The sequence below is a fragment of the Dermacentor variabilis genome, chromosome 3, assembly GCF_050947875.1.
Source record: "Dermacentor variabilis isolate Ectoservices chromosome 3, ASM5094787v1, whole genome shotgun sequence".
Taxonomy (NCBI): Eukaryota; Metazoa; Arthropoda; class Arachnida; order Ixodida; family Ixodidae; genus Dermacentor; species Dermacentor variabilis.
The window spans coordinates 79,809,412-79,822,213 of NC_134570.1; the positions used below are offsets into that span (position 1 = coordinate 79,809,412).

The 12,802-nt window shown below is 49.5% G+C and overlaps 1 protein-coding gene across 3 annotated transcripts in view; it reads right to left on the minus strand.

Annotated features, from left to right (window-relative positions):
- Nucleotides 1-11,678, minus strand: part of LOC142575933 (uncharacterized) — a 38,182-nt gene extending 26,504 nt beyond the window's left edge. For all 3 annotated transcript variants that reach the window (XM_075685740.1, XM_075685741.1, XM_075685739.1), the window contains exons 1-5: nucleotides 11,378-11,678; nucleotides 9,537-9,692; nucleotides 7,318-7,590; nucleotides 5,222-5,331; nucleotides 2,657-3,160 (exon numbers count right to left, since the gene is read on the minus strand). In XM_075685740.1, coding sequence (XP_075541855.1) covers nucleotides 2,657-3,160; nucleotides 5,222-5,331; nucleotides 7,318-7,590; nucleotides 9,537-9,692; nucleotides 11,378-11,656 — 1,322 coding nt within the window. In that variant the 5' untranslated portion in view covers nucleotides 11,657-11,678. The remainder of the gene's footprint in view (nucleotides 1-2,656; nucleotides 3,161-5,221; nucleotides 5,332-7,317; nucleotides 7,591-9,536; nucleotides 9,693-11,377) is intronic.
- Between the last annotated feature and the right edge of the window lie 1,124 nt (nucleotides 11,679-12,802).

Below are 12,802 nucleotides of genomic sequence, written 5' to 3' on the forward strand. Positions count from 1 at the left end.
GCCGCTGACGCCGCTAGAGAGTCAAGATAACGTGACTGCATAGAACACCGTCGCCGCCATGCAGAAAAAGGAGGAAAGGGTCCCCCCCCCCTGTTCTTGTGTGGCGGATAGGGTGCTCTTCAGTTGCCGACGCGCCGGTTATTTCACGAAGGCCCCGGCACGTCGACGAATACGTGACCACCTTCCCACAGCTAGACCTGGTTCTTAGCGCTGCGGAAGCGAGGGTATCATATTGTTTGTGTCGGCATCGGCGGCGTTGTCCCTGAAACCAACTCCGCAGCTGGGGTTGACTCACTATCGGCGTCAGCGGCATCAGTCAGTCGCTGCTATCTCTTCCCTCCTCCCTTTATCGTGTTGTCCGCTTGCTGCGCGCGCTTCTGCCCCCATCGTTTGCCGCTGGGTGTACACGCCGCCCCCCTCCCCCCTTTTCCTGCGAGTCTCCGGTTGTCAAAGCGCCGGCTCGAACTTAATTCCTTTCTTCGCTCCTCCTCCAATGCAACCCCTGTGCGGTGGCAATCAGAGAGCCAGATCGGTGGCGGCGGATCTGTATATGTGCACCGCCCGAGCCGAAATTGCCGCTGCCGTTCGCCCTGTGCGGTGGCAATCAGAGAGCCAGATCGGTGGCGGCTTGACATAAAGACAAACAGCAATTTCCTAACACTTATGCGGGAGAACATCCCGTTCCTCTCGCTCGTAACGCGTCCCACGGCTGTGACAACCTCGCGAGGCACTTGTATAGATCTCGTCTTTGAGAATCAAGCATTGGTGTACCAAGTCGAACATATATCAGTCTATTTCTCCGACCACAAAGCTTCCTTCATGACTGTCAAGAACTGTTAGTGGAGTCTTTGTTAAAGGAATACGTGTGAAAAATAAAAAAAAAATTCTGTGATAGCGCATACATGTGTTGCTCGATTTCTTTGCCTCAATCTATCGAAAAGGTGAAACAGCTTATTTGCTGCGCTCAAATTTCGCATTAGGAAGTAACGTAATCGTCGGAAATTTTTTTTGTTACGACCTTAACGCGACAAAGGATGACGTCACCAATTTTTTTTATATTTTGAAGACAACCAATCACCTACTATTACGCTATTATCACATCTAACAAATAACCATTTTATCATTTCCAATACTCCGCATCCCATACTATGCTTCTTTGTATGCAGACGTGTAACGCGGAAAAGTAAGCTTTTGAGCAAAGTAACCTTTCAAGGTGGTATGACGAGAATGGTTCTCTCATTTTTCTTTTTCATTTTTCATACCTTCCTTATCAATTCTAAAGCTACCAGTCATCTACCTTTACATTATTGTATAACGAACAAATGTCTAAACTTCACCAATTATGCACTTATTTTTCAGATGCGCGGTCTGGGACTCATGGTGTTAAGGAAAGATTTTGCTGGTTTACACGCCAAAGAATGCTTACGCATTAAAATGACACACCTCGAACTGCTGGCACACATGAAGATTGTCGTTAGCTAAGTCGTGAAGGCTGTGAGTGGACGATGTGAGAAAGTTCGACATCTATTAGCATACCTGACTAGTTTAACTGGCATGTCAACGATTGGTACCGAGTGGTATGATATTGTCTTCTTCCGTACATCACGAAACTTTCCTAAGTAGATTATGTATTACCTGCGTGCACTGACAGCACATTCTCACAAGACTCATGTGACCATTTCTTTTATCCTGTAGAAATGTTTCCACCGTTAAGCTGGCTTACTCGCAGATGCACAACATTTCTTGGTGGGCCGAGTTTGAATAAAATGTAGTGTGCTGACCCCAAATCCAATGAATTCTTTTTTCGTATAGTCACCGTGACATCCAAGACCACCGTCACCCCTACGGCTATGTCATGCAGCATGTTGAAACGGCGATGACTTTCGCGATGGAACGTTGAAACCTGTTTGACCAGCGACGATCCTGAAGGTGGTACAATGGCGCACAGTTTCCACGTAGCGTTATCTGATACGATGAAAGTACTGGGGAATTAGGGCCAATGCCGAAGACGAGGGGTGTAGCCTAGTATTAAATGCGAGCTCTGACTAGGAAACAAGACGACAAACTGGCACGTGACGCACGTGCCAAACTTCTCAAAGAGCAAGTCGGTTTTGGAGCGACAGGCATATGCGTGCAATCATGGTCTATTGATTAAAGCACTGGGCTGCTGCGTTTAAAGGCACAGGCTCAGTTCCACTGTCGATCATGGATTGCTTTCTTACTGCAGATGTCCGAAATTTGCCGAGGCAGGAACCTTCGTATCGGTCTACCTACTTGCCTGCCTATTTACCGCGAAGTGCGTGGGATCAGGCAAAGAATGCTTGGCATTAAAGGGACGTTCATGCGGCGGCTACGGTCCTGTCGTAGTGACAAGCGTACTTGTTTCGCTTTTTCCTGTGGCCCGTTTTTAACCGACTAAAAACTGTTCCGAGTTGTCGCTCGGAGCAAGACACGACTTTATGTATGCGAACTCACTCCACTGTTGTCGCCGATCTAATCACAACAATGCGACGATATATACTTCTCCAGGAAAGCCTCTCGGAGCAGCTCCATAAAAAGAACTTATGTTCACGCTTTTTTTGTTATCCCTCGAAGCAATCTATCGGGATGCCCTTGATTGGTACCGGCGAGTCACTCCGAGGTAAAGAATACCGACCTGGTAGAACGGCGACTCGGGCTCCGGGGATCCGACAAGGATCTCCTGCGCTGCAGCTCGCTCGTGCTGGCCCGCTCTGCCCTCCGAGTCGTCAGGTCCGACAGGCGCTCGGTGACGTTGGGCGGCAGCGCGGAGAGCGGGCACGAGTTTCTTCGCATCTTGCCGGGAGACGGCGACGGCGGCGGAGAGCTCCGAGCACCGGGGCTGTCCTTGCGGAACAAGGCGACGGCCGGCGTCGTCGACGTAGAAGGCGAGGATCCCGACTTGGTGGACTCCGGACGCACCGACAGCGTCACCAGCGTGGGCTGTTCGTCGCTCGCCTGCGGCGGAGTCGTGTTGGGCGACTTGTCGGGCGAACTGCTCTGGCTCTTCAGCGCAGCCCAGGAGGCGCCGCACGTGAACCGGCCGCAGATGTCCGCCATAACGGACGCCATCTTGCGCAGAGTGGCGCGCTCCCTTCCACTGCGCGTGGTCGCCTTGGCGGCAGGCTTCTCGGGGCTGTCCCTGTGAGCGAGAATGCATAGTGGGGCGGCTGCATAGGCGGAACGTGGGCGGCATCGACCTTCCATGTCGTCGTTTTCACTCCTTTACAACTATAGATGTGTGCGAAAGTTCGAAATCTCCGAGTAACCGATTCAATATTGTCCTATTTGGTTCAATCTGTCCTCGAATCAAATGGTCGCTATTCGCAACAGCAAAAGTTTTTTGTAATTTTCGCGTATTTCACAAGTACCAGCTGTGCACAATACAACATGAAGCTCAAGTCAAAAGACGTAAATTTATCCCGTGGCGCACTCCTTTCCTGTCCAATCCCATGAACGAACCTCCCTCCCCCGCACCCCGCAAGAAAGAGAAAGAAAGAAAAAGAAAAACGCAGCCCCACACAGCGTGCATAGACATTACGAGCGCCAATACTGTCGCACGTACTGTCCTATAGGCCGACGGTGAAATGAATGGTGTACTCCTTTGTAAATTATTCGCTTCATTTTCGTGCAGGTGCCACATCAGGCGAATGTCGAAACAGACTGCGTGTACGGTGCAATGGTCTCTTTTGCGGTCACATTCTAGATTTTAATTCGTGGGCGTCAGTAAATTAAAGGACATATTTCACCGCGATACGAATTATACGGACACTTCAGGTGCATTTCTGACGTCGTCGTCGGCGTCGCGGTGAAGTTCCGGATAAGATCCAAGTGCGATAACATATCAGCCGCACGCCGTGTGCTGTGGGTGCGACTGAAAGCATGCTACGCTAAGCCGAGAAGGGTATTGGCTCAATCTCGCTGGGAGTAAGGCAGCAATGGCGGGGGTGGGGGTGGGAAGGGATGGGGCTGTGTGTTTACCTACAAGCTACGTATAAGACTTGTTTATTATCTGCACCAAGTATTTAAAGAAGGGGTCAGCTACCACCAGGGCTAGTTCGCCGTGCGGCAAATTACGCGCTCCGCGCAGAGACGCGAAGTACAGCTGCACGTAATCACGGTTTCACCGGTAGTGGGTTCACAACATACACCGCATGGTGTTTGAACCCGCCACCTCCCAGCTTCGAAGAAAGTAGCGTTCATCGCATCTTTGCTGGTGTAACAGTTAAAGAACATTTACACTCTGGTATACTTCTCGGTGTCAGTGACTTTATTAATCCAGCCTGGCAAACTTCCGTAGAACTCGTTCAATATAGCAGTGATGGTCTCAGTAGAAACTTCAGTAGTAGTTGCATAATATGTAGAGCTCCCACGGACATCTTTTACGTCCGCCACTTCGTTGAATAAGAACGGTTACTTGCTCGTCCCAAGACTATTGGACTGCCCCACGCCCTAAAGAGCATATAAACACAAACTATCACACCGACAATCTATAAGGGCAGTCGCAATCCGTAATTTAATTCTGACAAATAGTTGCAAGAACAAGCGAAGTATTACGAATTTTTAAGTAAAGCTTTCTTTGCGATCCTCTTCCGGACTTTCTCGACAATGACTGCTGGCTGGGTGAGTGCTGCCGCTACTGATGTCTTACCGAATAGATGGTACTTAAAAAATCATGAGCCTTTGCACTCTGTGATGGTGGTTGACCAGCGAAGCTGCTTAGCACACGACACACGGAGGTGACACATAATTTTGAACAAAGCTACGAAACTCATTTATTGTATTGATGGGTGGTCATCGTGACGGATCCTACGCACGCTCATTTATTGTCTTCATCGGTGGCCATTATTTCACTCGCAACTGCACTCACATTCTTTGATAATGTTAAATCGATGCACGTACGCCGCTGGGTGGTCGGTTGGGCCGGATCGCTGTGGCATCGCAAGGGATATGTCAGCAACACGGAAAGCGTAAACCGCTCTCTTTTCGGTGCCGACACATCCACATTGAAATCACCGACAACGACAACAGGGGTAGTGTCATCGCAGCTAATTCACGCGAAGCGAGTAGCCATGAACCTACGAATAGATGCAACAGTGATACAGTTCGCCTGCCAAAGTGACGCCGAACCCCTTCTTAAAAAACAGAAGGGGGGGGGGGGCTCTCCTCCCCCCCCCTTCCTAACGTTAAGCGCTGGACGTACTTATCACTCTGCGGCGGTGAGGATTGGATCTTCCGTTGCAAAATGCTGTCCATCTCTTGCACTAGGCGCTCGTAGTGGATCGGTGACAGAGTGGCCCGGCGATTTTGCAGCTGTAATTGCAGCACAGAATTCAGCATACGCTTTATGTAGTTGGAAAACGCACTCTTAGCTTGCTTAATTGAACACTGAACCTGGACCAATGGCACGGAAACAAAAAAGAAAGAGCTTGATATCTGCAAGCGTACATCCTCGTGCCTTGCATATTTAAAATATCAGATTCGCAAGAGCATTATACTGTCTGCTAACATTCTTAGGTTCCCTAGCTACTTGCGTAAATGACTTAGCTCTATTCTCAAATAGGTGACATCTGTTATAGCGTCAAGTAGTTTAAACAAGCCGCGCACTATCATCTCATAGAATTTAAGAGTTCTCACTGGCAATACGAGAGCTTTTACAAGGCATTGTTTCCTTCTAGTATTGAGGCACACATTCAAAATTACCGCAATAAGTTACTCCTTCATATGCAACGAATGCATGATTGAGATTAATATGCATAGCTCTGTACGTAAAGCGAACGGATCTATTGCGCTGTATAAGTTACTTCTGAAGCAAAATTATGACCTTCTGGCTTATAAACAAGAATGTTTCAAGACCGTACGTCTTTATCAAATATGAATTTGGGCCGAGCAGGTCAAGTCCTCTCGGAAGTCGGTGGTCTCTTGCATCGCAGCAAGATAGTTCAACCCACGCTGAACGTAATTTCACGCTCTTGCCTTCGTCGTTTATGTGAATTCAGTGATCAGACATTGAAGACATTGCTAACAAAAGAGAAGTCAAGTACCCGAAAAACTGTATTTATATAGGTCTGTTAGAACATTGCGAATGTATTTTTTTCTTTTTTTTACTTTTAATGCATAAATTTTACAACAGCCTTGGCGTATCTGTAGACTTTCTGCAAACAATCAGCCAGGAAGTCCCCATCATCCACAGTAGGCTGAAGGAAATAATGTTTTTAACAACATTTGTCCACAAAAAGTTTGTAGATATTATATAGCCAAGAATACATATTTATGAGAAGGCAGTGTGCTCTAGAGGCGAATAGAGAACCTACAGATTGTCTTAATGTTAGTGTAGTTTTTGTTAGCAAATCGAACATCTTGTCCTGCAGCATCTAGGAGTACATAAATGAAACCGCGGAGGACTTGTTCACGTAAGAATTGAAGTGGTTACTAAAGATGTCGCTGTTTCGCCCGAAAGGCGAAGCATCAATTGCGATAGCAAAATGTTAGACAGCTACACGAAGTAAGGATAGTACTTCTATGAGCCATATAAACTTGTAAAAATTCGTTAACTAACTAAATTAACAAGCATTCTGCACGCGCACAAAGGCAAACATGAACACATCTCGCTCGACGACCACGGACACTCGTTACCGAAAAGGTGGGGTCAGAAAAGCTGTAGCAGTACCGAGTGAATTGCCCTTCGTGTGCCTTTCACTTCATCACGAACTAAGCGGCGAGAACACAGCGCACACGAAGCCATCAGTCCTGGGCGTGCCTAGACTCTGTACCCACCGTAGATGGCTTTCAAGATGGGGCCAGTGTGGCCGCGCTCATAAGCGTCATGCGCAGCCGCCGCTGAAGTAGAAAGCCCCTCCCGCCTCACCCACCTGCGGCCTTGCGCACAATGGAAGACGGTGCGTTTTATGCCCGCCTTCGCTAGCGCGCGCAAGATAGAGTCACCATGCTTTCCGTCCACCCTCGCACGCTTTCACTCACACCCACAGCATAATGCTCGCGCCCGCGATGCTATCTCATTCGAACTTGGTACGGAGCATCAGGGCGACAGTGACAGCGACGTCGACGACAGCGGCGGTAGTTCGCCTGGACTGTACAAATGATTCCTATCGCAATAAAGAACTTACGAATAAGCCATTGAAAGGTTGTAGAATATCCGTAGAATTTTTAAGGATCTCAGTAAAGGGTCATTGAAATAAAGGATTCAAGATTACTGTAACCATTGCGTAACTTTTCTCATTTCATATCTGCGAGGGTGGTACGGTTCTTCAAACGGCTTCCCATAGGCTGAACACGTGCCTTTGCCTGGCTCGGCGATCGAAACTGCTGCGAGACGAACTTGCATCGCAGATGGAGCACGGCTTTCTCGAGCACCGAGCTGAGCACCAGGGCCACCAGGAAGTCGGGCAGGACCAGGGCGCCCAGGAAGGAAGCCGTCATGAAAACGATCACGAGGGGCCGTATGCGAGCCCCGGATGCGCCGAGGAGCCACAGGGCCGTGCGCAGGGACAAGGTCGTTGAGTCGGCGGCCACGAACAGCGAGAAGCACGCGATGAGCAGCACCGAGTCAACCTGCGCGCGCCGGGGCCCCCACGCGCAGGGCGCGGTGGAGAGGCGGTGCCGTTAGGTGGAGGGCGACGGTGTGCACCGCGTACAATGACAGAGGTCTGCCGCTAAATGACAAAGGCGCGTTGTTAACTTCCCTGCGGAAGTGCGCGCGACAAATTTTCATTGCAGTCGGCGTGACGAGATTGCATAAGAATGCATAAACAGTGCGCTAACTGTCGAGACTTAAAGGGACACTAAAGGTTACTATTAAGTCAACGTGGACTGTTGAAATACCATCCCAGAAACCTCGAAACGCTTGTTTCGTGCCAAGAAGAGACTTATTTTAAGAGAAAATGCGTTCTGAAGCGTCCGCGTACCTCTAGCGCAGTTCAAATCGCCCGCCCTCCGATCGAGGAGAACTGACATCATGGTCTCATAGTGACGTTGCGCCATCGGTGAGTAGGACGGCGTCCGCAGACGGCGCTACGGCTCTTCTGCGCAAAACGCGAACGCGCGGCCAGAAACAGAGCCAAGACAGAGCCGACAGCAGAGCGAAAGCGGGAGTATGGTGGCTAGCGGAAGGAGAAACGAATTACGTCCCACGTTACGTCCCACGGCACACGGAGAGTCCGTTTTCGTTAAACTATAGGCTGCAGCGAGCTCGCAGCGTGGTCGGCGTGGTCTATGAGAAGCGACGAGCCTTTTCGCACTCGCAACAGGGCATAAAAATGTGCGAATCGACGCAAAACTCGGCCTAGAAACGTGCTTCGCCACAGCCAGGGCTCAATACGACCCAAGCTGGCACGACCCAGATGTCGTTTCCCGCACCGCCACCAGGCGCCGCTACTATACCTCACACTCCAGCGCAAGACGCCCATAAGCTGGTACTTCATTCTATGACGCTAACTTCGACGCTCGTCGCAATGGACCCTGACACCGACAGATTGGCTCGCGATGGTGGGCTCAACTTCAGCGATTTGAGCACCGACGAGCGCGACCTGCTTCTGAGGGCTCGCACTGCCGGCGTCGTTGCGTACTACGACGGCGGCCTCGACACCGGCTCTCCGGAGCGGGAAAGCAACGAGGGCTTCCCACGACATCACATGGACGTGGCATTCTCGCTGCTTGTTCCAAATGAAAGTTTCGCGAGCAGAACCCTCACAGCACGACGCGATAACGAAACTACTGAAACTCCAAAGCGTGCGCGGCGCAGAGTCGAGCGAAAACGAAACCTTTCGAACACCCATATTACTGAAGGGTAACGTCAAAATGTTATTTTTTCCTAGAATCGAATAGACGTAGACAAGTAGCATTTTTTCCGGCTTATAATCGAATGAAATGATATTTTTAATATGAGTAGTTGAGTATTAGTAACACAAATTATGAGGAGACCTTTCGTCATCGGGCTAGTACCGGAATGTCGCTGGGGGGTCTCAAATCGTGTCATGCATTTACCTCAATTTCTCGGTTACTAAAGCTCTGTTCGCGATTATATTGACGCCTTAGACGTTCTAGAACATTGCTCTACCACTTTAACTTGAGTTTCTGGTAACCTTTAGTGTCCCTTTAATACAGTCGAAGGTATGGCTTCTATCTTTTGATAAGAAATGGGCGACAAATTTCTCACCGGTACATCTGTAAAGTTGCGTCCGATATTTCCGTTTTACAATGGTTACAAGTAAACTGAATGCAGAGACGAAGGATTTGAGAAGTATAACTTACGGGAGTTGGGAATTATAGTTTTAATTAATCGGCTGAACGAACTTATCTCTGTACGTGGGACAGAAACTACACTGCAACGACTTCACAATCAAGTTGACCAACGCCAAAACAGCTGCATCGAGCGAACAGCTTCGCAACTTGATTCACAAAGCTTAACATTCACCATATACACGAAAGGTAAGGCGATACCACGCTTCGCAGTTGATCGAGTAAACGCGGGTTGTCATTACGCTGCGCGTGGAACTCACCCCGAATCCGTGTGCGGCGGCGGCAGCGTCCTGTGTGTGAAGGCCAATCAGCGAAAACAGCAGCAGCGACAGCAGACACGTCGCCACCGGAAGCGGAAGTAGCCGCAGCAGCCACATGCTGAGCACCACCAGCAGGCAGTACGCGCTCCCGGACTTCTACACAATGAGATCGCGGATTACATTTAGAGGCTCTATGACCAAGGGGTGGTACAGCGTGTCGCTGTGCGAGTCAATTTCACTTTCACGCAGAATTGCACGGCGTTTTCAACGGCACGTTTACGATGACAATACTTATGCGCACGTGTGCACGTACATTCATGGCAATGGCAGACATCCCTGCGTATCCAGGGGCGCTGTAACGTAAAACTATTCCAAACTTTTCTATTCCAATTTTGCAATCAGCCCACCGCGATTGATGAAAAACTTTTTTGAACCACCCCACTTCAACTGTCTGTCGCACGACGTCACAAAACCGCGATAGCGCCTCATCTGATATGACGTGTACACACTGATTATGCATAATTTGTCCGAACAAAACAAAAATAGTTATTTCTGATTCGACGCCTTTTCGCCATTGACCCTCGGCTGTTGGTCAAAAGGTTTCGGGCTTCACCCATTTCACCTGGCTCTCACGCGACGTCACAAAACCCCAAAATATTACCGCGGCAAAGTGACGTCTACGCGTTAAAGATGCATTAATATGCCGAACAAAACTGAGTTTTCTTCTGAATAGCTGCAGGCAGCCCCGTTCCGAAAGGAATGAAAGATGACTGCCGCCGATCGCTCCGGCACTGGCTACTTGCCCCTGCTGGAGAGCATGGGTTTATTTGCGTGTATCAAAACATTTTGCCTGGCCGTGTAACGCTTTCGAGAACTTTCGGCACGTGTACGACCTCGTTATGACAACTCTTCTTTGCTGAGGATCCATTTTAGCGTCATTCTTAAGCTTCCGTTGCATGCCGCCGCGATTGTCGACGAGCCACCGCAAGCTAAGTAAGAGAAAGCGGACCAATCGCAGACGCCGGCACCACCCTCTTCATCCGGTTATCGATATTCAGTGCAGTGGCTCGGCCCCATCGCATCGCTCTCCACTTGAGTATGCTCCTCACCTCTTGTGAGCCAATTAGATAAGGCAAGCAGCTAAGTACAGGCAATGTTGTTTGTTTTTCAAGCGAACAAAAGTGACCTCCTATGAACGAGGAGCGCATTTGATTGGTTTATTCAGACAACCCTGCGGGTGACCGCGCGATGCTTGCGTCGGCGGTTACGCAAATTTGACGCCAGGAGATTGGAATAAAAACATATTGGAATAGTTTTACGTTATACGGCCACAACTATCCATTAGGACACTTGCTGCGCGTTCCCTTGACTGTCTGCATACTTAGCACTTTGACAACGTCCTAAAGACAACGCGAAATGAAGACATCACGAAAGGCGTTAACCGCTACCCGCTGAGAAAATCACCTGCACGGCAAAATTATGCGTGTTTATTGCAAAACTCGATTCTGTCGCGTGTACACATATGAACTGGTTTTGTTATGGGTAAGTGTCAGGGTGTTCCTGCAATTTGTCAGGACTCGAAAGCCAGTTTGTGTTTCATGGCGCGTAAAACCCCGCAATTTTTATCTCTCTCTTTTCTCCCCACTCTTAGGACTGAGTCCGTTCACCACATGCCATCTTGCGGAGCTCCGTTCCGTTGATGCAAGTTAGGCCTCACCTTCGGCCGTGTAGGGGTCACTACACCTTCCACCCACCGGGTTCCCCTATTTCGTAATCTGGTTCTGGCTACATTGTAGTCTTGTTGGAAAAGAGCAACAAAGAAAGCGGCTTTTCACGCTCACCGTGTTGTGCAGCAGCAGGATCGGGCTGAAGCAGACGGATGGAGCCGCACATAGCAGGATGTGCACCACCAGCATCCAGGCCTTTTCGCCCGGCCGAGTGTTTTCCGAAATGCGCACCGCCATCGGGCTGTTCTGGTGGCCGGCTCGCAGTGGACCAGCACAGAGAGGATTGAGGACAGCTTGCAGGCCTATATGCGACGACACTCGACGCAGTGCAGCGCGTGGGAGGACGTTCTTCTTCTGGATTGTCTCGTGCTTTATGTCGGTGATGATGATCATGACGGGTTGTGAAAATGACAACACTCCCACCAGACCCTGGGGGGGGGGGGGGGCAGGCAGGGCGTAGTTCAAGTATCGAACAGCAGCGGGAAAACAAAAGATAAAAGAATACAAAGGGAACAGATCATAAGTAAGGAAGAAAATACGTGCACAAAAAAACTCAACCTTTAACACAGAAAAAAAACTAATAATAATAATAATAATAATAATAATAATAATAATAATAATAATAATAATAATAATAATAATATGATAATGATGACGATGATGATGATGATGACGACGACGACGCACAGGGAACGCCATGAAAGAAATTCGCTGTTCTGTCTGAAAGGTGAAGCACCGATTGCGACAGCAAATTTGTAGATAGCTGTAAGAAGTTTTATCGGCCGCATAAACTTGTAAACATTCGCTTACTAACTAAATTAACGATGTTAGAATGCGTAAGCGTGACTCAAGTGAGTGAGTGAGGGAATAAACTCGTATTCGGTCCAGCAAAACGTGATTACACGCGCACCCGGCTAACCCCACGAAAGGACTTACAGATCTAGCCTGCCAGCCCGATCGCGGGCGCGCTGGACGGCCAGGATTTCACCGCGGACGCAGACAGAAACACTGAGAGAGCGGTGTCGCCGTGTGTCTGCTTCTTTCTACGTCCTTGTTTAGTCGCGCTTACACATTCTATCATGGATTTGCACCAACTAGGCCAACAATGTGTTTTTGCCACGCGCACACAGGTAAACATGAACACACATCGCTCTATGACAGCGGAAACTTTCTGTGAAAACGCCGACTGACATCCGCGCATCTGTCGCTTCAACGCGTACGAGCATCGAACGCACAGCGCATACGAAGCTACCGGCACTACGCACACTCTGCAAACATCCCAGATCGCTTTGAAAATGAGGCCCGCGCAAGCGCGTATACTTGGCCACGTCGCCGACCGCCTTCAAGACACACAAGCGCCGGCTACGCGTCCGTACGGCGTCCGCCAAAAAAGGCGTCTAGTACGGCGTCCGCGATTTGCGTGGCCCACGCCGCAGTAGACGCCGCGTTTGTGTCCACTCTGTACGGAGCGGCGGGCGAGGAGGTCATAGAGGCACCGTAGCAGCCGCTGGAGAAGAACGCCCCTCCTCCCTCGCCTCA